A 21,637-nucleotide genomic window follows, 5' to 3' on the forward strand; every position below is an offset into this window, starting at 1 on the left:
TTTCAACATTTCTTTCAACGATATCTGACCAGAATACACGTTTTAACCTTATCATTCTAATATTTCCTGATGTCTAAGTAACAGGATGTTTTAGGGTTTCATTTTAGTGGACCAGAAAATAGTCTTATGAACAGGTTATTTTGAAGATAAGTTTGTGAGTTCTGGTCTTTACCTTTGTCTTTCACACCTTCAGTGGGTAAGGCCTTTGGGGATTTCCTTCATGTCTGTATACAGGTGTTCTTGGCTGAAATATCAAAAGTCCTTGCTAGATTTTTGTTTTCTTTTCTTTCATCCTTTTTTATTGACTTCCTTTTGCTTTTATTTTTTCCCATCTAGTTTTCATGTGGGAGTTTTTAATTTTTGATTTATTGAACATTTATTTCTTGTTGTTTTGGGAGCTGGGAAGCTGAGGTTGTGAGAGAATCCATGTCTGGGGGTGTTCAGGTAGTGGAATATGTCGTATAGGTGAAAAGAGATCAACATAACTTCAAAACCTTTTATGGGGGGGTGAAGGGGAGGGTAATGGGGACCAAGACATGTGAAAGGGTATCAATATATGTGAATTAATGCACCTTCTATCTGGCAAATATCATGGAACCCTTTTATTAATTACAAAAAAAGGAAATCTAAAAAAAAAACCTTTTATGATTGCCATTAATCCATCATAACTTAAGAATCTCCCCTTTGGCCCTACTTCCTAACACTTAAACTAGGAATTAACTTTCCAGCACATGCTTCAAAATAATTTTAGTTAATATTAAGGTGTGTGTGTGTGTGTGTGTGTGTGTGTGTGTATTTCTCACAGACATTTGGGAATCATTTTCCTGAAGAATTTTGCGATGGATTATTTCGGGTATCTTTGAATATCCTGAAGTTGGGAATATGGAGAAAGATACGGAATGTGGTTTCAATGCTGAAATATGAATAGTAGTCCAGTAAACTATGTGTTTTAAACTATGTGTTTTAAATTATCCTTGGACTGGTATTTAAAAAATCACAACAACTACTGAAGAAATCTGCTCCAAGAGATGCATTTCCCATCACCTTCTCTTTGGAAAGAGCCCAGGTTTTCAATTCCTCAATATAAAGAAGGCCTTTGTCAAGAGAAGGAAGTTTGGGGGACAGAGCAGGGCAGGAAGAACGGGAAACTTTTCTAGATAAGAGTGACTTTTAATGAGCTTCCCTAAGTCTGTGTTGTCTCTCTGGTCATTTTTGATGCCTGCTAGTTTAATTATCAGGGCACAGGGTGTGAAATCAGACGTGGCTCTCTGTTACAGGGCTTGTGGGAAGGCTAGAGAAACAGACATTTGTCACAGGCCACTGCTTCAGAATCTGGGTCATGGCCATGCAATGTGCATGGTAACTATGAGATCTCTTGCTTATTTTTGGAAGTGATTTTCTAGGCAGTGTCTAGGTGTGATGGAGGACAGGTGAGACATCTGCCTGCTATCCTGTTTCCTCCTGGCTCTCTTCCGTCTCATCCTCTGAGCTCCACCTTGAGTGTCGTCTGGGAGTCTTACACGTCAGAAGTGTCTATTGCCAGGATAATAATAATCATCATCATCATCGCATTTATTAGAATTCTTATATTACCTCCCTCACATGACTGAAGTCCAAACCAAAGCTAGTAATAAACAGCTTCTACTTACCAAAGACCTACTAGGTACAAGATATTTTTTTCAATATATTTTTATTGTAATTAATAGAAGGGTTACATTATATTCACCAGATAGAAGTACATTACTTCACAAACATTGATGCCCTCACCCCTGCCCCTATTGGATTTCAAATAACCAAATATACATATATACAATATATTAGATAACAAGGTGAAATACTGTAACAATATGAGATAACCAAGGGACAGAAAAGAAATGAGAGATAACATAGTACATTAAGGACAACAATCACTCATTTTATGGCTTTTGTTTCTATATCCTGGAGGTCCTTTCATTTAGCATCATACTATATGACCTTATATATGTAGGTTTTGCTCTATTGTAAATCTTGGTGTAAGATATTTCATATCCATTATTTTCATTTCTTTTTCAAAATGACCTGACAACGTAGGTCAAAGAGGGAAGAGAAAACTGGTATGCAAATTGTTTAAAATTACACATCTAGAAGTGGTTTTATCAGGATTTGAATCTGATTCAGATAATTTGGGGGGCTTATTCTCTCTTGCACATGATTACCACGTGTGAAACTATATTGCAACCTGTAAATGGTTTATAAGTACAGTAAGGTTTTCAGAAGTGGCACTGTGGCTAAAAGAGGTGGAATGGTAGCCTTGAGCTGAAGAGTTCAGGGACAGTGCCCAGGCCCAGAGTTCAAGCCCCACGACTGACCAAAAAAAAAAGTATAATAAGGTTTTCATTAAAATATCATTCTCTTTACTCCTACAGATTCTTCCCTCCCTCCTTCCCTTCCTTTCTTCCTCCATCCCTCTCTCCCTTCATCCCTTTCTCCCTCCATCCCATTCCTCCTCCCGCTCCCTCCCTTCCTCTTTTCCTCCCTTTTTCTTTCTTTCCTTCCTGCCTTCTTTCTTTCTCTTTCTTTCTTTCTTTCTTTCTTTCCTTCCCTCCCTCCCTCCCTCCCTCCCTCCCTCCCTCCCTCCCTCCCTCCCTCCCTCCCTCCCTCCCTTCCTTCCTTCCTTCCTTCCTTCCTTCCTTCCTTCCTTCCTTCCTTCCTTCCTTCCTTTGTCTCTCTCTCTCTCTCTCTCTCTCTCTCTCTCTCTCTCTCTCTCTCTCTCATTCCTTCCTTCCTTCTCTTTTTTTCTTTCCTCCCCCCTCCTCTCCCTCCTTCCCTTCAATTGACTTTCTTGCCTGGACTGGCTTCAAATTGCAATGCTCAGGTTTCTTGAATAGCTAGGATTACAGACAGGAGCCCCCAGTGCCCTGCCCAGATTTATATTTTGACTTGGACAACACATTATTGTGTCTAGGGTCAATTCTGTTGTATGTGTGGTGCTAAGGATTGAACCCAGGGCTTTGCAGGAGATAGGCAAATGCTCTACCGCCATGTTGCCACGTCTCCAGTCATACCAGAATAGTTTTGAGGGCTATAGGAGCAAAAGCCAATGGTTTTATAAATTACACTAAACACTTCTCTGATTGAAAAACCAATCAAGCAAAACCAGACACACTAGTTTTTCCCTTTGCTCTGTGCCCCTGACTAGTTGTGTGTGTGTGTGTGTGTGTGTGTGTGTGTGTGTGTGTGTGTGTGTGTGTGTGTGTGTGTAGCTTGCCAGGCTCCTCTTCAGCCTTCAGTCCCTAGGTTTGCTAACTGCTGGGAAAAGAGTGTGACTTAACCAGCAGCGCTGGGAGCCTGCCCTCTGGTACTACTAGCGAGGCCATATAAGGTCACATCCTGACAATGTGTATTTACCTGAACTAACAGGGCAAGGAGCTAGCAGTAGGACTCACCCTTCCACTGTGCTTCTATTACACCACTCTCCTCCTGGAATGCAGTCAGCTCCCACCAGCTGTTTCATGTAATTTTGATCCCTGGTAGATTGTTTTTTATTTTTGCTTGTTAAATCAGCTACATCTTGGCATTATGCTAAAAGCTGGAAGCAAGGACTATAACTTAGACCACCACGTAAGGCTGTTAAGGCCAGGATTCCTCACCATTCTAGGAGTGGTCTAGCCTGAGGAATTTCTCTGGCTGTGTCTGAACTCCTAAGTAACTGGTTTGCTTTCATCTGACAAACACTTTAAGTTGCATGATTACTTCCGCCTGCTAGGAAGCTCAGGTAATTTTGGTCCCTTTAGGTTTTGGAGAGTCTAGAAGACAGGGCTCTTCATTTCATATCTGGCTTAATCTTCCTTGTCTCCCTCCTTCCCCATTTTGTCTCTCCTCTCCCTTTCTCCCTCCCTCCCTTCCTTCTTCCATCCCCTTTTCTCTCTCTTCCATTTCCTTTCTCTCATTTTCTTACTTATGTATAATATTCTTAAAACAAAACAAAACAAAATCAAACTGTGGCTCAAGTGGTAGAATGCTAGTATTCAGCATGAAAAGCTCAGGGACAGAATCCAGGCCATGAGTTCAAGCCCCAGGACCAGCAAAAACAAAAACAAAACCGAATACAAATGGCTTCTGTTCACTTTTATTTTTTGGGTGGGGGGGTGGGAGAGAGAAAGACTAAGCAGGTACCTAAACTTAATGGATTCAAAAGATCTCTGTAAATCACCATCATGGTAACTCTGGATGGAGACATACTATTTTTAGGAAGTAAAGGGCTGCTTTTGACTCCAGTGCTCACCCATAGTGAGTGCTCCATGTTCAAAGGCAAAGTATACTGGAGGACTAAATAAAACCATTCTTCCCAGCCCCACCCCTGGGTGCTATTTTAAAATTAATTTTTTAGCTTATAGTTTACTTTTAGGTCTTAGGTAGAGTTAGCAATGTTCTTGAACCTGTTTTAAACATCAAGGGATGCTATGTCTGGCAACTGTCCCTCCTCTCTCTCAGTTGGGAGACAATTGATTTGTCTTACTTGATGGTTGAATAGACACTTGAACAGACAAAACTTTTTCGGTCAAGAAATGTACCTAAGCAGGGAGCCGGTGGCTGTAATCCTAGCTACTCAGGTGGCTGGGATCTGAGAATTATGGTTCAAGGCTAGCCCGGCACTAAAGTCCATGAAACTCTTATCTCCAATTAACCACCAGAAATTTGGAAGTGGTGTGTGGCTCTAGTGGCAGAGCACTAGCCTTGAGCTGAAGAGCTCAGGGACAGACAATGTCCAGGCCCAGAGTTCAAGCCCCACGACTGACAAAAATAAAAGAAAAAGCAAAAAAGAAATAATGAATAAACAAATAAATAAATGTGTCTACAAATGAACAGCATTTCTGTGAAAGAGCAGCCAGTTCCTCTGGTCTTCAAGGCGTGGATTGTCTAGAGGGATAACATGAATATGACAAATGACCAAAGATTCATACGATGGGCATGGTACTGGGCTGTTTGAGCTCCTGAGGCCCTATGTCCTTAGGGGGTCTTCAACTTCCCACATGTATTCTGGCCTCTCACCTTGACTGTCCTACAAACGCAGTTCCTGCCTTCAACGACCTCGTTTTATCAGGGCTATCCTTGTGGGACTGAGTCTGGGCTCATGATTTGACTGGGGTTCCTCCAACAGGAACAAGTAGTTTGAAGGATACTGGAACGCTGTCACACTTTCCATTCTCTCCTTCCCTTCAGGAGACCTGAGCAACAGGGCACCTATGAAGATCATATAAGGCAGAGGTGTATGTGTTAACCATGGCAGAAAGGCCTCCAGCCCCAGTTACCCTGAGAACTGTGAGGACTCCTCATTCCAAATTCTGAAGGCCTGTTATTTGTTGCTCAGGAAGAAATGTGTACTTAACCTTTTTATTGTCTGAAAAAGAACACATTAAGGTACTAGGCTAGTTCTCAGTGAAAATCGTAAATTTAAGAGAACATGAATATGTCATTACCCTTTAAAAACACCTATTTTACACTCAGACTTGATGAAGAAGTTACAAATACCACAAGAAACCTGTTAAGGAAAGTAAAACTTGGCAAGTTGAAAAGCTTTCACATTTTCTTTCAGTGAAGAGAGAAAGGCACTCAACCATTGCACTTCAGCTGGGCTTCCATTCCACTTAACATTCCAAGTCTGACAGAGGCAGGTCCTGTGCCCACTCTGAGGATGTCCTGTCCACAGAATGGTGGAGTCATAGCCTGATGGGGCTGGCACTGGAAGCGCTGGAGATCATGAGGGGTCTTCCAGGCATCAATGGATTGTTTTTCAGTCTCACTTCCCTTTAAGCTTATCTAGCCAGGGCTCTGGTAACAAAGAAACATCTTGTATAAAGCTCAGGGGCTGTTGAACATCCAGAGAGCTGCTCTGATTCAGTGCTACTCCGATTCAGTGCTTATGCTGTTTGGCACTGAAAGCTGTGTCAGTAATGTCTGCTAGCTGTAGCAGCCATCTTGATCATGGTTAGTAGTGTTTTCATCATTAGAAGGAAGACTATGAGGTCAACCCTTCATTCCATGTATTTATAATGGGAGTCTATTAATTATATTAATATAATAGAGTACCCATTAGCTATTATTAACTACGATTATCTAACAAAATGGCATGAGCCTCATTTCACCATTTGAACCACTGATGGACTCACCAGGATCATCAGCAATTTTTTTGCCAGTCCTGGGAACTGAACTCAGGACCTGAGCTTCCTTGGGCTTTCTCAAGGCTAGAGCTCTACCACTTGAGCCACAGCATCATTTCTGGCTTTTTTCTATGTATGTATAAAGGAGTCAAACTCTGGTCTTCGTGCACGATAGGCAAGCACTCTACCACTAGGCCACACTCCCGGTCCTGGCATTCTTTTTAATTGAGATGAATTAAATGTATTTTTTTCCCTATACTGTTGAAAGTATACTTGTAAGACCCAGTGTTAATCGATTAAATGGGAAACTTTGAGAAGGCGATTTCACTACCTATGCAATGACTTGCAGACTGTCACTGACATACCCCGGGGTGTGGGGGGAATGGACATAGGTGAAGAATGGTAGTGGATTTGCCTCGATTGTTTTTCTTCTTCCCCTTAAGAGAAAAGCACCTAAAGGCAAGGGATTGGAGAAGTGGTCAAAGGGTAGTATTAAACACAACTGGCTTTCAGGGGGTGCCTGAAAGCAGTTTACAGAAGACTGAAAGCTGACACCTTTTAGGGTGAAAAGGTTAATGGCCCCTGAGTTACTTGCAGGCTGTAGGGTCAAGTCTACAAAGGAGTCACCTATTGTACAGTGTCCGCTGGTAGTATATGAGCCAATTTTCATAATGGATTCTCACCCATTCCAGTGCCTGTGTTTTGTATCCTATTTATAGTGCATGTCCATAAATCACTATTTAAACCCAAGGAGGAAAAAAACATGCTTACTTCAGAGCTTCTGCCACTCGGTCAGCTTTCTACAGAAACATCTGTCTGCTTCTTTCACAGTCTCCATTTCCCCAGTTTTGTTTTGCCCAGATGGAGTGGGTTGGACCTGCAAAATCTGTGATTTTATGTGCTTGCAAGTGAAATGTTTCCCAAGGGAATGTTTTATCTTTATTACTATTTTTTTTTCTGGTAAAGTATTCCTAAAGATATTACAGCTGTTACATTTGCGATCAAATCCAAACCTGTAATTCCTGTTAAAACACCAATTACCAATAAACACAAAGACATCTCCCTTTCCTTGTGCAAGTAAATTACAAATCATAAAATGTGGGGAGATGTGCACGCATATGCTACTCTCCTATCACATCCATACGTTCACCAAGAAGGGGAGTTTTCATGTAAAAAACGTAATCGATAGATTCGGACAGACTTTAACATATACTTTTTTTTATTAAATATGTAAAAAGATCAACACAAGTCAAGTTATTCACATATTCAGACAAAAACTATTCTACCATGCGACAAGAGCTGGGTAATGTGAAATGGATGTGATACATCTGAATAAGACCCTTTCATCTATTATTCCATTACTTACCTATATTTATAATTAACAATACATATGTTTACATTCCTTTCAGTTTACATTTAATATATAACAAAAGCTTTATGGTGTACTATTTAGTAAAAGTAATCTGAATGCATATTAAACCTTAACGGAATAGTGGAAATACTCACCAGGAGAGGGAGGAATTTTTGGTTCCCTTCTGGAGTTTACTTCTCTCTCAGGTCAACAAATGTTTTCTATTTTGTTTGTTCCTGCCTTTCTGCTTAGAAAGAACACAGACTTTCTCTTTGCCCCCTGCTTCAATCACTTCCAGTCTGACAGTGGTAATGGACGTGCTATAACCAGCCAGCAGAAGGTGTGTGTGGGCACTAAGGGAAACCCAGCTTCCTGAGAGGAAAGACAGCGCCCATGCCCTGGAACACTTCTCTACCCAGAATGGTGGCACATGCGTGGGAATGAGGCCTGGAAGAATGTGTGCACAGCGTGTGCTGAATGCCAAGATGATAGAACAATGGGTTGCCACCATCCACAGGTGATGAGTGTGGGGTGCAAAGAGGCAGAGGCTACTGTCCAAGAAGATGGACTCTGAAATCCAGATGTTAAAAGATACTCCAAAGCATCCATGCTATCAACTGAGGCACAGCACCACAGGGGGTGTTTACGATGGGATAGGAAGAAAGATGTGTAGCTCTTCTTCACGTGAATAGTCTCCAAGCCACTGGAAAGGAGAATGGAGCGTGGAGGCTGGGGAAGCTCTCTTTCGTAGGCCAGTCTTTCTCCATATGAGAACCATATGAGAAAGCTGGGGAGTTGGAGAACAAAATGGTTCCAGCAAGCGTCATCAGATTGACATGCAAATTATACATGTCCTGTGGCTTAAGAGAAAGCAAGATCCTGACTCCCTGATACTGACTCCTGTGCCTTCACATGACAGGAGTGTGGTCTCTGGGCACCAGGCATTACTGAGATGCCCAGGGCAGGTGAAAAATGGCCTAGGAACCACTCAAGTATCTGTGGGGCATTATTTATTGTGCCTCTTTCCAAGAGCTTCTTTAAAATAAGATGAGTACACCAGCTTCAGCAGAGTGACACACTGTTAAGCATGGCACTGCGTATAGCATGGTCGCTACCTGTAGCCAAACGTGGGAGGATGTCACTGCCGGGAGCCAGGCTGTTCAGCCTGAGAGAAATGAGCTGCCGCTGTAGTGCAGAGTGAGCAGGAGAGAGAAGAAAGGGAAGTCAAACCCCATGGAACGTCTATAGGTCCAAGTCTGCACAGTGTGTTGTAAGAATTTCAAAATATACAAACCATTTTTTCCACATGTAACTCAATAAATACCACTTTGCTGCAAAAGATTTATTTTGGAAAAAGACTTGGTGCCAAGCTTCAATGCTAGAATTTAGGATTAAGTGTTTCATCAATTAATAAAGAGATTTCAAAGCTTTTATGAGGCATATTTCATAAATTTATTTTAAGCTTTTCACTTTGGTGGAAAGTGGGGTGGCCACATTTGTTTCTGTTTTTTGTTGCACCTGCTAAGCCAAATACTGAGGGAAAGTAAGCTGGAGGTTGGTAACCAAGCAAAATGCATGATCTGGGAAGAGATACCATCTGTCCAAAGGCAGGGAGGAAAAGGGAGAAATCTGGAAAAAGACTAAGAAAAATGTGCAACTATTAGTTATAAGGAATGCTTTAAGCTCATTAATAGACGTTTCCTCCATTATGAACTGCCATGGCTGAACAAATGTCAGCAACAGGGTGGGCCCTTCCGTTGGTAGAGGGGAGATGCCTTATCCAGAGGAGCCTGGGAGCCACAGGTGTTCCTGCGCTGCTCTCCCAGTCGACACCAGACCGCAAAATTCTCTGAGAATTTTTCCTCCCATGAATCAGCATTTCACTGTCGGCCTCCAACCAGAGGGCAACACAGCGCAGCGCCCTGCAGCTCAGGCTGCGCATCCTGATGGTATCTTTAGTAGGAATCCCCTGGTGAGCAGGGCAGGCTGGGGGAAGAAACCACACAAGGAAGAGGATGAGGCAGGAGAACCTGCACATCAAGACCCACTCCCGATTGCAAATAGCTGATGACAACAACTTGGGGTTCATGGCTGCCCATTAAAGAGGACCCTGAGAAAGAAAATACCATGAGAACCTGGGAATGCGGATGGGAGAGCAGGGGCAGGAGGAGAAAGGGCAAAGCTGAGATGGTGTTTTCCTCGAGTGAATGTCTTTTGAAACTAACAACATACTGTGTGGTTGTCTAACATGCTGCTCTACGAAACACTGCTGGGCCCTGAAGTCCTACTGTTCAATCCATTTCTTTCCCTTTCATGTTGTAAAGACAGGGAGAAACTGACTCTTGTTTTTCCCCATGACACAAGTCACTATCGTATGGCTTTCATATCAAGTCTCTGTTTCCCTTTGTTCCAATTTATTATTTGACCAAGTTGATGATCAGAGGTTAAAACTTGCAAACATCAAAGCACCACAAATGCATGTGACATCTAGTGACACTGGGTTGAGAAATGCCAATATAAATACCATATATCAAATTACCATTGTTTCACACCAAGATAAAAAGGGGTGGAAGTGGTAGTGGTGTTGGGGTAGGGAAGAGTTGTTCTGGAAAGAAATGGGTGGAGGGTGGTGGGAGGAGGGAGAGCAGAACCAATCTCAAGCAGCCAAGTGGTGACATTGAAGGTATGCAACACTACACTTTCTCAGATAGGTGACCAAAATGGCCACCTACAAATGCATCTTGGCAAGAGAGGTGGGAACCAAGAGCAGTGGCTGGCGTATGCAACGGTGCGTTGATGGTAACAGCAGATTGGGAACAACTGGTGTTTTGCTGAGCTTGAGGCCACACATGTTCCAATTCTTCAGAAGAAAGTTCCCATGCGCAATGCAAGTGTCAAGAGCTGCGGAGACAGTTCAGTACTCTTCTTGTTGCTGGGGCTGCTGGTCTTGGGCTTGCTCCTCTGCTTCTGCCTCTTCTGTGTGGCCCTCCTGTGGGGCAAGGGACAAGTTTCAGCTCAAATAGTTTCCTGTATCTGAGGCCCTTTGGGAGTCCCAGCTTATCATCTCTAGGTAGCATGGCATCTCCTGTCTGTGGACAGAATCAGGCTTAGCCAGGGCCTACCATGCAATGATTTCCTACATTCTAGTGGCCAGTGCGCACAGGCATGCCTTCACATCCATGTGCCATCAAACCATCATTCTGCAAAGAACAGTTACAACTCGGTGAGTGCCAGCCTTTTCCTTTTTTCAACTGTTTTGTGTGGGGCACGTCACATCAAGGGTAAAAGGCCTACCTCATGATCCAGTGCTCACTTCCTGGTTTTGGAAATCCAACCTGCCTGTCTCCTCATTGGGAGGTTTGGCTGTGGTTTGTGATGTAAAATAAGGCTACCTCGAACCCACGGATTGGCCCTGCCGCCCTCTCTGACTGCACCTACCTCCCCTTGCCCTACCCACCTGTATGCTAATAAGAGTTCTGCATCTTACTTTAGCCCCTTGTACTTTCCCAATAAACAAGTCTTGCTGTGACAGTCTCCCTGGCGCATCTGTGTCTTCTCTCTGGAGAGGGAGGGCTGGGTGAAGGCGGCCAGTCGGCCCTAACCTTTCTTGGCCTCATCTTAGTCGGTGGGTGTTCTCCTTGACTCTCCTGCGGGTCAGGGGACAAGGAGAGCTAAAAACCCCGACAGTTTTGGAAGGATATCTTCAATGAATATATTCCACACTTGCCTGTCTTCTGTAAAAGGTGAAGTAGGCCAAACAAGGATTTCCACAGCACTGTGATAACCACAAATGAATAGCTGAGCCCTACCGCACCAGTCTAGGCTGTGGCACGTGCTGGGTGGCAATCTCTACACGAATAGCACACCATGTGCTGCTTCTGATCTGATGTCTGTTTCTTCCACTGTGGTCACCCATGTCTAAAGCAGAGTTTTTCTTTTAATCTTGATCAATTTGAGGTGGGCTAAGACACTTGGGAAACAAGTTGTTTCTGAGGGAAAGACTATTTGCCATATTTCACGGGCTGTCCTAGTGAAGACGAGAACTCAGTGACAGCACAGAACTCAGGCTGTGGCTTAAATATCTGGAGATGGGACATCTGTTTAGAGTGCTTCAGGCCTATTTTCTTATTGTCTGCTCATGGAGTCTAAGCCAGGTAGGTGTAGTGTCTCTATTTGGTTCCAAATGCCCTAATTATTATTTGTGCAGCTCAGTTAAGTATATCTATAGCTACAACTTTTTCTTTCTCTCCTTATTTTCCTTCTTTCCCTCCTTCCTTTTCTCCTTGCTTTCCTTCCTTTCTCTGTTCGCCCTCCCTTCTTCCTTTCTCCTCCCCATTTCTTCCTTCTTTCTTTCACCCTCCCTCCTGTCCGCTTCCTTCCCTTTCCTACCTTCTTCTGTACTGGGGCTTAAACCCAGTGTCATATTATACTTACTTGGCTTTTTTTGTTCAAGGCTGATGTTCTACCACTTGAGACATACCTCCACAGACTTTTCTGTCCAAGATGGCTTCCAACTGTTATCCTCAGATCTCCTGCGTAGCTGATTACAGGCATGGGCTTTAGTGCCCAGCTAGTTCTTTCATATTTGGCCTGCGTCAAAATTAACTTCCTATCCAATGAAAAGGTGATTAATCAATAGCAACTGATTGTCTCTCCTGTAATGACACAGGGTTTTGGGATACAGTCTGGCATGTAAACTGGCATCAAGAAGGGCTCAGGTCCCAATGCACTCGACAAATGGACTCTTTAAACCTATCCTTTTCCTAACAAGTTCCTAGTCCCAAGATCTGATTTAGATAAGGTATGATTCAGCCCCACACTAGTTTTCTTCCTGAAGCACTCTACACTGCCTGAGTTATAAAACTGACTTAGAATCTTGTTTGTCTGAAATCTTTTGACTTTATTTACTGCATTTGGAGGCTCTTGAAGGCAGGACTCTGTCCCATCTATAGATTCAATACATGATGTGTCAAGAGGAAGAAACCACAGAGGACTAAGAATGGATGACAAAGACTAGGGAACTATAAGTATTTCCTGAAGGGTAGTGTGTCAAGCTTATACGAAGGGACTTTGGAGTTCATGTCCCAACTCTTGTTATTTTTAAGCTGTGAGAGTCTGGGCATGGAATGTAATTGCTCCATGCATTAGTGTTTTTGTCTGTAAAATGAGGGCAGTATGAGTTATCTTTGCAATAAGGTTTTCAGTGTGATTCACTGACTGATGAATCAATACAGAAATCAATGAGGTAAAACAAATAAAGTACTTAGCGGGATATTTGGCATACAGTAACTATTGTAAGTATAAGCTATGATTATGAGTCTATTGGAAGAATTCTTTAACATATATTCCAGAACTATAAATAATAAAAAGTAACCCTGTGACAATTCTAAGTAGAAAGTGACGTGTGTGATAGACTTGTGATCAAACCAAGCACTGTTCCCTTACTGATTATGTGTCATTATCTGGCAAGTGTGCTATCTCTTTATATTCAGAGCCACCCTGCAGGACTGCTCCACCGTGAAAGGTTAAGGTCTACCCTGACTACCTCCGGCTGTCTGTCTGAACCTTATACTCTTACTTCAGATGCTCTCTGGCCTTAGGCTCTCTGGTCCTGGGGACCTCAGGTTGTATTCTCAGTAACATCCTCTGCCAGCTGTTTGGCCCAATGCTTGGCATATGAGGGCAGTCCTTTTAGCTCAGGAAGCTAGCACCTCAGCTGACAGTGACACTCTGACGAGGACTAAGAGAGCATTTCACTCTGGGGTAACATAAGCCAGGCAGTGGCCTCTTTGAGAGCAGATGTTCTCCCTGTGTCTAGAGGAATGAAAGGCATTACCATTCACGGGAGATGCATGGTGTCTGGAAGCTCCCAGTGTCTTCTGCCACTCTCCATTAGGAAAGCACAGTTCCTCCATGAAGCCTCTGCCCTCCTCTGGACATGAACAGTTCCTCTAAGTTTTGTGGCCTTTGCGCCCATTTTTCCTGCTCTGAGACATAGTACACAGTATACAGTAGCCCTAGGTGTGTAGCTTCACAATTTCCTCTGTACCCACTTTTCAGGCCCCCATGGTCAGAGTTGTTTTATTCATTGCCCTACCTTCTCAGTATAGAGTGGTGACTTCCATGTTGCCCCTCAAATTTCAGCTGAAGTATGCTTTTCTTTCTTTTTTTTTTTGCCAGTCCTGGGCTTGAGCTCAGGGCCTGAGCACTGTCCTTGGACTTTCTCAAGGCTAGAGAGCTCTACCACTTGAGCCCCAGCACCACTTACGGCTTTTTTCTATGTATGTGGTACCAAGGAATCGAACCTGGGTCTTCGTGCATGCTAGGCAAGAACTTTAACCACTAGGCCAAACTCCCAACCCTGAAGTATGCTTTTCTTACAAAATTGTTTTGTGCATGTTAGACTAAAGGGAAAGTCTCAGAAGTGGGAATCTGTTTCACATTTTGCAAAGAATCTCATCCAAGCTAGGAACTATGGGATAATGGAGTTAACCCAGAACTGAAAGTTTAAAGACCAAGATTTGACTAACTGTTGAGCCTATAACAAGCTGTAGAACCAGGAACCTATTAGATGAGACGTTTCCTCATGTTTGAACAAGGGGGGAGGGAGGAGGGTCTATTCCTTTTATCCAGTGAAGGCTCTGTGGCCTTTACCGGCTTAGGATAGCAGGCTCATATAATGGGATGAAGTCCCAGATACAGGAAAATGCAAGTGATATCACCCGTTTTCAGAAACTGCAGACCTGAGCAATGCTAACTGAAAGTTATCAATGGGATGCTAACGTATGGGATGCAAGATAAGGCAATTAGAACATCCCTGAAATTCTGACATGTTACATAACATAGCTGAGAGCTCCCAGCCGCCAATATATTGACATAGATTTTCAGGGGGAAAAAGGATCCTTTTCTCATAGCCAATGTGAGAATGAAGAAATTAAACCCATATGGTAAGGAGGAGGTCAAGGAAAACTTATACTGAATATGGCACGGATGCACTGAAGTATCACCTGCTTAATTTGAGTATTTCCCTATCAACCCATTATAGCTCTCTAAATGTTCAGCTGTGAGGGATGTTATAACTCTCATGGTAACCAAAAGAAAGAGAAGCAAGGTGGAAGATAGTATTGAAGAAGGATTTTGGCTACTGTAGGAAGGAAATGGGGTCAGAAGATGGAATAGAGGGTCTTCTTAGAAGCTCAGTGGCTCTTACTTCCTGGACTAGGGGGACACCAAGCCTCATCCCCACCAGTCAACACCAGCATCTCCCTGTGTTCCTGCAGCCTTCTCCCATAAAAAGCACTCTCTCTGTCTTAGCCCCGAAACTGCACATATTCAGTCCTACTCGTCCTTTAGCAAACGCCATCTTCATGACAACATCTTTGCTTGCCCCTCCAGGCAGTTTCAATGTGTTTCATGCAAGTTTATTTCTGTCTCGGTTATCAACATTTTTCATTATTGGACACATTTCCCAGAGGCTTCAATGACAATCAGGAAACAAGCCCCTGTTTATAAGCAGAAGCACAAGGCCAATGATTATGCTCAGACACTCATGGCTATAAGATACAGCTAAGAGGAAAAAATAATGACTGTGATAAGGAGTTGTACTATGTACTAGCTGGCAATCCATTCTGGAAACTATTAATTTCTATACCTGGAAATTGAGCCACTAAGTTAACTTTCTTTATTCCAGACTCCCAGATGGACTTTTACATCATCTAAATTAAATATCATATGCTGGGATGGCTTGACTCTAACAGTTCAAGTCCAGTCATAACCATATGAAAGCAATATGGCTTAGGTGAAAAGACCTCCCAACGAGTACCTCAACCTGGCATGGCATATACTTTAACTGAATGGCACCCACAAAAATCTAGCCACTTATTCTCCAGTACTTCTGTTACCTTCAGGAGGGTTCTTGGAAAGGCAGATGATGAGAAACATAAGTCATCTCAGATTTGTATACACAATCATACCAACAGCTCATGTCAAACTACTGATATTTTTTCCCTGGATTCCATGCATATGAGACTTGCATGTAAGTGCAGGTGTGGAAATGTCCTGAAAATGGAGTACAGGGTCACAGTGTCAGGGTCAAGAGCTATGGAACAAAAGGAGGATTTAGAGAGTGTGTGGCATTGTAGCCACTGAGCATGTTCTCAAAACTGATGTCATTCTAGACCATAAGACACAAGGTGGTGGGCAGGCTGGCAGCTCTCCAAGGGTCCCTCCCCAGTGCAGAGCCTGGTGATGCTTCAGGGAGGCTGCCCCAGAAACAGGGCTCATAGTCTTTGAGGAGGAGGGCAGGTACATAGGCTTGTGGTGGCAAAATGCCAGATGTGACTTTAGAAAATGCACCAACTAGCCAGAAAATAGACACTGACTCAAACATGTGAATGCCAAGAGAGATGAGGCCAGGCTGAGACATCTGAAGGTGTAAATCAACAAAATAAAATGAGGGAGTGATCTGGGGAAAATCTGGTAAGCATTTGATTGGCGTTAAGGACACACGCAGTGAAGACTTCCAAGCAGACTATCTACAGGTCTCCCTAACCCCTGGCACCTAGTCCTGGAGATTTGGGGCTTGAAGTCAATAAACCTGGGCTCAAATCATAGTGGTGGAGTTTGTGCAAGTCATTTTATCTGCAACTGAGAAGAGCAATAGCACTCATTGTGCAGGCATATGATTACAGTGAGAAATGAAACACAAGCTGAATGTGGTAGGTATAGCCACCTGCCTACTTGGAAGGAGTAAATCAGGCGATAATGGTTTGAGGTCAGCCTAGGCATAGAAAGTCTGTAAGCCTCCATTTCAACTAAGGGCTTGGCATAGTGCCTCACATCTATAATCCTAGGTACAGGGTGAAAACAACAGCTGGGCATGGTGGCATGTTTCTGACATCCTAGTGACAATGGGATGGATCACAGTATAGTTTGGTTTGGGCATAAAAATGACACCCTAGCTGGGCATGATGGCTCACGCCTATAATCCTAGCTACTCAAGTGGCCAAGATCTGAGGATCACTGTTCAAAACCAACCCAGGCATTAAAGAACTAAAGAACATGAGACTCTTATCTCCAATTAATCTCTAGAAAATGGGAAGTGGGGCTGAGGGTCAGGGGTAGGGTGGTAGCCTGGAGCTGAAGAGCTCAGGGACAATACCGAGGCCCAGGAGTAACGTGGTAGCCTTGAGTTGAAGTGCTCAGGGACAGAGCCCAGGCCCAGAGTTTAAGCCCCACGATGCACAAAAAACAAAAATAAAAACAACAACAAAAAACCCCCCAAACCTCCAATACCCTATTCATGAATATAACTAAAATAAGGACTGGTAGAGTAACTTAAGTGGTAGAATACCTGCTTAACAAGTATAAGCTCTGAGTTCAGATCTCAGAGTCACCAACAAAATGTTCACTGAACATGAATGCTTTATCTAGAATATATTAAATGCTCAATAAATACTAGCCATTACTATCCCCAACTTGTTTAAAAGTTGATGCACAGGCAGAGGTGAGCATATTCTTAGCATGAGCAAGGCTCTGGGTTCCAGCCCTAGCATCCCTTCCCTAAATCCCAACCAAGAAAAGTACCCCCCCCCACACTCCCCCACAAAGCTGTCTGTGGTCATGCTTGAACCCAAGAAAGAGACTAGCTTTTGAAGAATCTGAGAAAGACCGGTATGATTTGCCCCAGTTTCTATTTACCCATCCACTTTCCTCATATCTGCTTTCATCACCCCACACAGACACATCCTGCGTTGTTCTCAGCACATCTGATTGCAAGCAGCAAATGTGTCAAGTTCTCCCTACAAAGGGCTGTCCTGCATGGCTGGTCTATCCTGGCTATGAGTATCTTGATTACTTCTTTTTCAATATTAATTGAAAGATGAGAAGAAAGGGGGATCCTGATACAAATTCTCACTGCTCATTTGTTCACAGAGTTAAAAACTACTTGAGATTGGACTGTCCTCAGTGAAAGCCCTTACTCGCAGTCATCTCTTTCTAGGATGATTATGAATGCATGTCCCAAAAGAACTGGGTGAATGGATGATGGTGATGACAATGTTTATTTCTCTGGGGATGTCGAATGCCCTGGTCCAGCTGTAATTCTGAAGCCTGAGGGAACCATGGAGCCTTAGCTCATGGATCCATTGCACTTAGAGGAAGACTTGTTTTAGAACTCCGGAGCCAAAGGCTCCACATACACTTACCTGTTCATCTGAAGCATAGAGCACTTCCATAAGTCGCTGCACAAGGTCATCATTTTCCTGCCCATGTTCTTGGCAGAGTAGCTCAATCTCTCTCAACTTCCCGAAGTAGAAATCTCTTTCCTTTTCCACGCCTTCAAGGGCAAGTTTTAACGAATGTACCTACAAGAGAGTAAAGGTAGAGAAGAAATCCCCCAAATACAGAGTAAGACGTAAGACACCATCTATTGCCTGTATAAGGACCTAAAATATATAAAAAGAGAAGATGAAATAACTAATGTGCAAACCTGAGGGAGAATCATGAAGGCTCTTGTTTGAATTTAAGCCCTGGCCAAATGTCCAGTTTCAGGAGAATGCCAATCACTACTTTCCATCAACCATTGATTAACCAGAGTGATCTATCTAACTGCAGGGTTAATCATTTGCTCTGGCTAGTCTCAAATCATGGTCTTCTTGGTCTCTGCCTCTGTGACTATGAACTCTTTCTGTTGTTAATATGAGACCACAGACATTTGCAGTAACGCAAGGCAACAGGACTGAATTTCCTAAAAGAAAATGATTCTAGAGGTCCTTTTCTACTTGAAACCAATAAATCTCATCTCTTGGCTTAGCCAAATAATCCATGTGAACCCTGAGCTTGTGCCACTTTCTAACTCTCCACAAACCAACCGAGGATACCATCAACCCACAAAACTGAGGTCTGACTACTTCCCAAGAGTGCTTTGGTTTGCACAATGAGAAAGTAGCTGAGGTTTTCATAGAAATACTCAGTCCAAGACAGGATTTGGTAGTATCCCAGATGTGTTAGGTAAGAGGTACTCAGCTATAAACATTCTCTAGTAAAAATTGGCAGCAGCTAGATTAAACGATGAAGGATCAGCTGGAAAATGTAATTCCATGTTCATGGTCCCATTCACAAAGACTGAGGCCAACCTCATCTCCCACATGTCATCGCAGATGCCTGATGGATCTAAGAGGAGTCAAGGGCATGTGACATGGAGTGATACTCATCACTCCTCCCAATGTGTTCAGACTTTCCAGGGCCTCCCTAGGCCTTCAAGTCTGAATGACAGCCACAGTTTCCATGCCTTGGTTACCATTTTCCCTCCCCATCAGCAGTCCCTGTACATAGCAGTGGCTCCAATTGGCTAACCCACTACCCAGAAAGACTCCCTAATTATTTTATTGATGTCTTCCTCCCCTACATCTTTTGATTCATCTCTATTATTGAGATTGTCTAGCCTAGTGCTACTTTTATAGTATGTCAAGGGAGACTGTCTGAATAAAGGCAGGAGGCCAAGAAAATAAACATCCTGAAAGTTTACGGCACCTGTCACTTTCTCTATTACCACTGTAATTCACTCAGCCTCCCTTGTCCCCAAGTTCTCAGATGTAACGCTGTGCTTCTTGGGTAGTCTCCTCCCAGGCTCAGAGCGACTCTCGAAGGCTTCAAGCTCAGAAAGCAGAGGGGCAATGGCAGATCACAAGGCAAAGTGACCTGCAGTAAATATCGGCTGAAAGAAGGAGTCCCAGTTTAGAGTGAGTCTCTCCTTCCATGCGGTACGGAGGAGTGGTAGGCACTTCTTCCTCCATGTCAAGGCCTCAGGGGGCAGGACAGGGAGAGAGGCCTGTGGGGAGTAATGAAGGATTTACAAGAGAAGGGAAGGCCTCTCTCTAGAGCAGCATTAGGATGGCAAGATGGTTTAATCATGATGTATCAGAGGTCTTGGGATAGGGGCCTCTTTGTGGAATCTGGAGAGCTGATGGGGAGCTAGGAGAGGAAGTGGCCTAATTGGTCAAGGCTGTAAGGAAGAAATGGAGCAAGGAAGGAAAGTCAGCATTTAGGCCAGGTGTTTGGAAACACAAGTGTGGTGGAAGGAGAAGGCAGGAAGGAAAGGAGTCATGAAGAAATGAGGTATAATCATATCAAAAGATCTGAGCTTTTAAAGCAGAAAGTAGACATAAATCTGAAGTATGTCAGATTCTCTTTGGGTTCACTCAGGCTTTCTTGGAGCCATAGGCTTGTGGCCCAAGGCTCATTACTGCTGTCCGTACTACCCTTCATTAGAGATGTCATTACTAGAAATTCTCCATGAGCTCGAACGAGGAACCAGAAGGTAACTGGAACACTTCAAAGACCTACCTACCAGAATACCTAAGGTTTTAACTTTTTCATTAAAGTGTTCAGAATTGTAACGAAACATCTCTGTTAAAACATCTGCCTCTTTCCCCCCCCCCCCCAGTCCTGGGGCATGAATTCAGGGCTTGGGCACTGTCCTTGGACACTTTTTGCTCAAGGCTGCCGCTCTGCCCCTTGAGCCACAATGCCACTTCCAGCTTTTTCTGTGTATGTCGTATTGAGGAATCTAACCCAGGGCTTCGTGTATGCTAGGCAAGCACTCTACTACTAGGCTACGTTCCTGGTCCTGCCTACTTTTTGTAAAGAAAAATTTACGTTAAGTAAATCAAGCCCACAAGCCCAGAGAGACAAAGGTTCCACGTTTTCCCTCCTATGTGGAAGCTAGATTTAGCTTGTAAATATATAAGTAAATATGTTAGGTGGTACGCAAGCATATACCAATATATTAATGGAAATACAGTAGATTGAAAAAAGAAATCAAATAATGGAAAAGAAAGTCAAAGTTCACCAAAATAAACACAGGAAGCTGGTACTTGAAAGGGTTAGGTGGATCAAGGGGAAAGAGGAAGATCATGAGTGAAGAGAAGCAGGGGAGAATTCCTTCCCTTTTTCCATCCTTTTCTTCTCAGTCTCGGTCTTCTTAACCTTCCTTCATCCCTCTCTTTACTTCAATCTGTAAGTTCTAGGTAAGGAAGGTCTCCATCTTGATACCATTATATTACTAGCATTCAGCACAGTATCAGCCACATAAAACAAGCTCAAACTAATAGTTGCTAAGAGGAAGGAAAATAGAAAAGAGGGAAGGACAGGGTAGATAGCTTAACCTAAAGCACTCTTTAACACTGTTGAGACTGGCCTGTGGGGCAGGGTGAGTTATGACTAGACTGCAGCTCTCGGGGAGGCTGAGTACGGCCTGCAGGCTTGCTGCAACACTAAATTATCCGTCCCATTTTGATGTATAGACTAAATCATCTGCCCCATTTTGAGATTTATGACTAATGCCTTTTATTTACCAGTCTATTTATTTTAGTTCAACTCCACACCTTTGTCTCAGACCTAAGGGGGTTTACCTTTCTGTGCCTCATACATCACTGATGCCAGAAACATGGCTGGAGACAACTTACCTGCTCATTAAGCTGTATGACCTGTGTTTCTAAATCTTTGTCAGATCTGGACGCTGAGCCGCTGGATGAAGCCCTTTTGGCAGAAGAGGGACGAGAAGGTGTGGATCCCGGTTTAGATGCTGGACTTGATTTAGCCGCACCTGGAAACAACAGGTAAATGCTGGCTCTATTAAAACATGTTTTTTTAGATGTCTAGCAAATGTATGATATTAAAATAGCTTACCAAGAAGTATATGAGATCCAGTGACCCCTATCCATACAGACCACAAAAATGCTTAAAAAGAAACATACAGTGTCCATGGGAAACTTTTGTGAAAACAATTTTTTCCCCCAAGAAACAAGTGGTTAATGAAATTGTCCCTTCTCCCTCCAGATAAGCAAGAGAAACAGCTACAAAGGAACCTTAAGGTTTTATTTTGTTGTGGTTAAGAAGATAGCCTCAAATAATCCCAATTGAGTTTCTAGCAGACAAAGAGCCTTATAACAGATTAGTGGACATGAAGCAGAAGGTGAGAGAGTTTAGGGGATAGATTGCTATGTGACAAGGGACTGCTCTATCACTGCTTGTTTAAGGGGGAAGTGCCTCTTTATAGTGGGGAGTTCTGGGAGTCGCACCTTAACCAAGTGATTCACTTGAGTACCATTAATGATGATATATAAGAATAAAGAAAAACCACTGA

At 43.2% G+C, this 21,637-nt stretch overlaps 1 protein-coding gene across 5 annotated transcripts in view; it reads right to left on the bottom strand.

Annotated features, from left to right (window-relative positions):
* Positions 1 to 7,338: 7,338 nt before the first annotated feature.
* The window catches only part of Mapre2 (microtubule associated protein RP/EB family member 2), a 129,925-nt gene continuing 115,626 nt past the window's right edge, over positions 7,339 to 21,637 (bottom strand). For all 5 annotated transcript variants that reach the window (XM_090353256.1, XM_090353255.1, XM_090353253.1 and 2 more), the window contains 3 exons: positions 20,958 to 21,097; positions 17,697 to 17,855; positions 7,339 to 10,480 (listed from right to left, as the gene is read on the bottom strand). In XM_090353256.1, coding sequence (XP_090209382.1) covers positions 10,406 to 10,480; positions 17,697 to 17,855; positions 20,958 to 21,097 — 374 coding nt within the window. In that variant the 3' untranslated portion in view covers positions 7,339 to 10,405. The remainder of the gene's footprint in view (positions 10,481 to 17,696; positions 17,856 to 20,957; positions 21,098 to 21,637) is intronic.

This window comes from Megascapheus bottae, chromosome 19, assembly GCF_031878675.1.
Source record: "Megascapheus bottae isolate mThoBot1 chromosome 19, mThoBot2.hap1, whole genome shotgun sequence".
Classification (NCBI taxonomy): domain Eukaryota; kingdom Metazoa; phylum Chordata; class Mammalia; order Rodentia; family Geomyidae; genus Megascapheus; species Megascapheus bottae.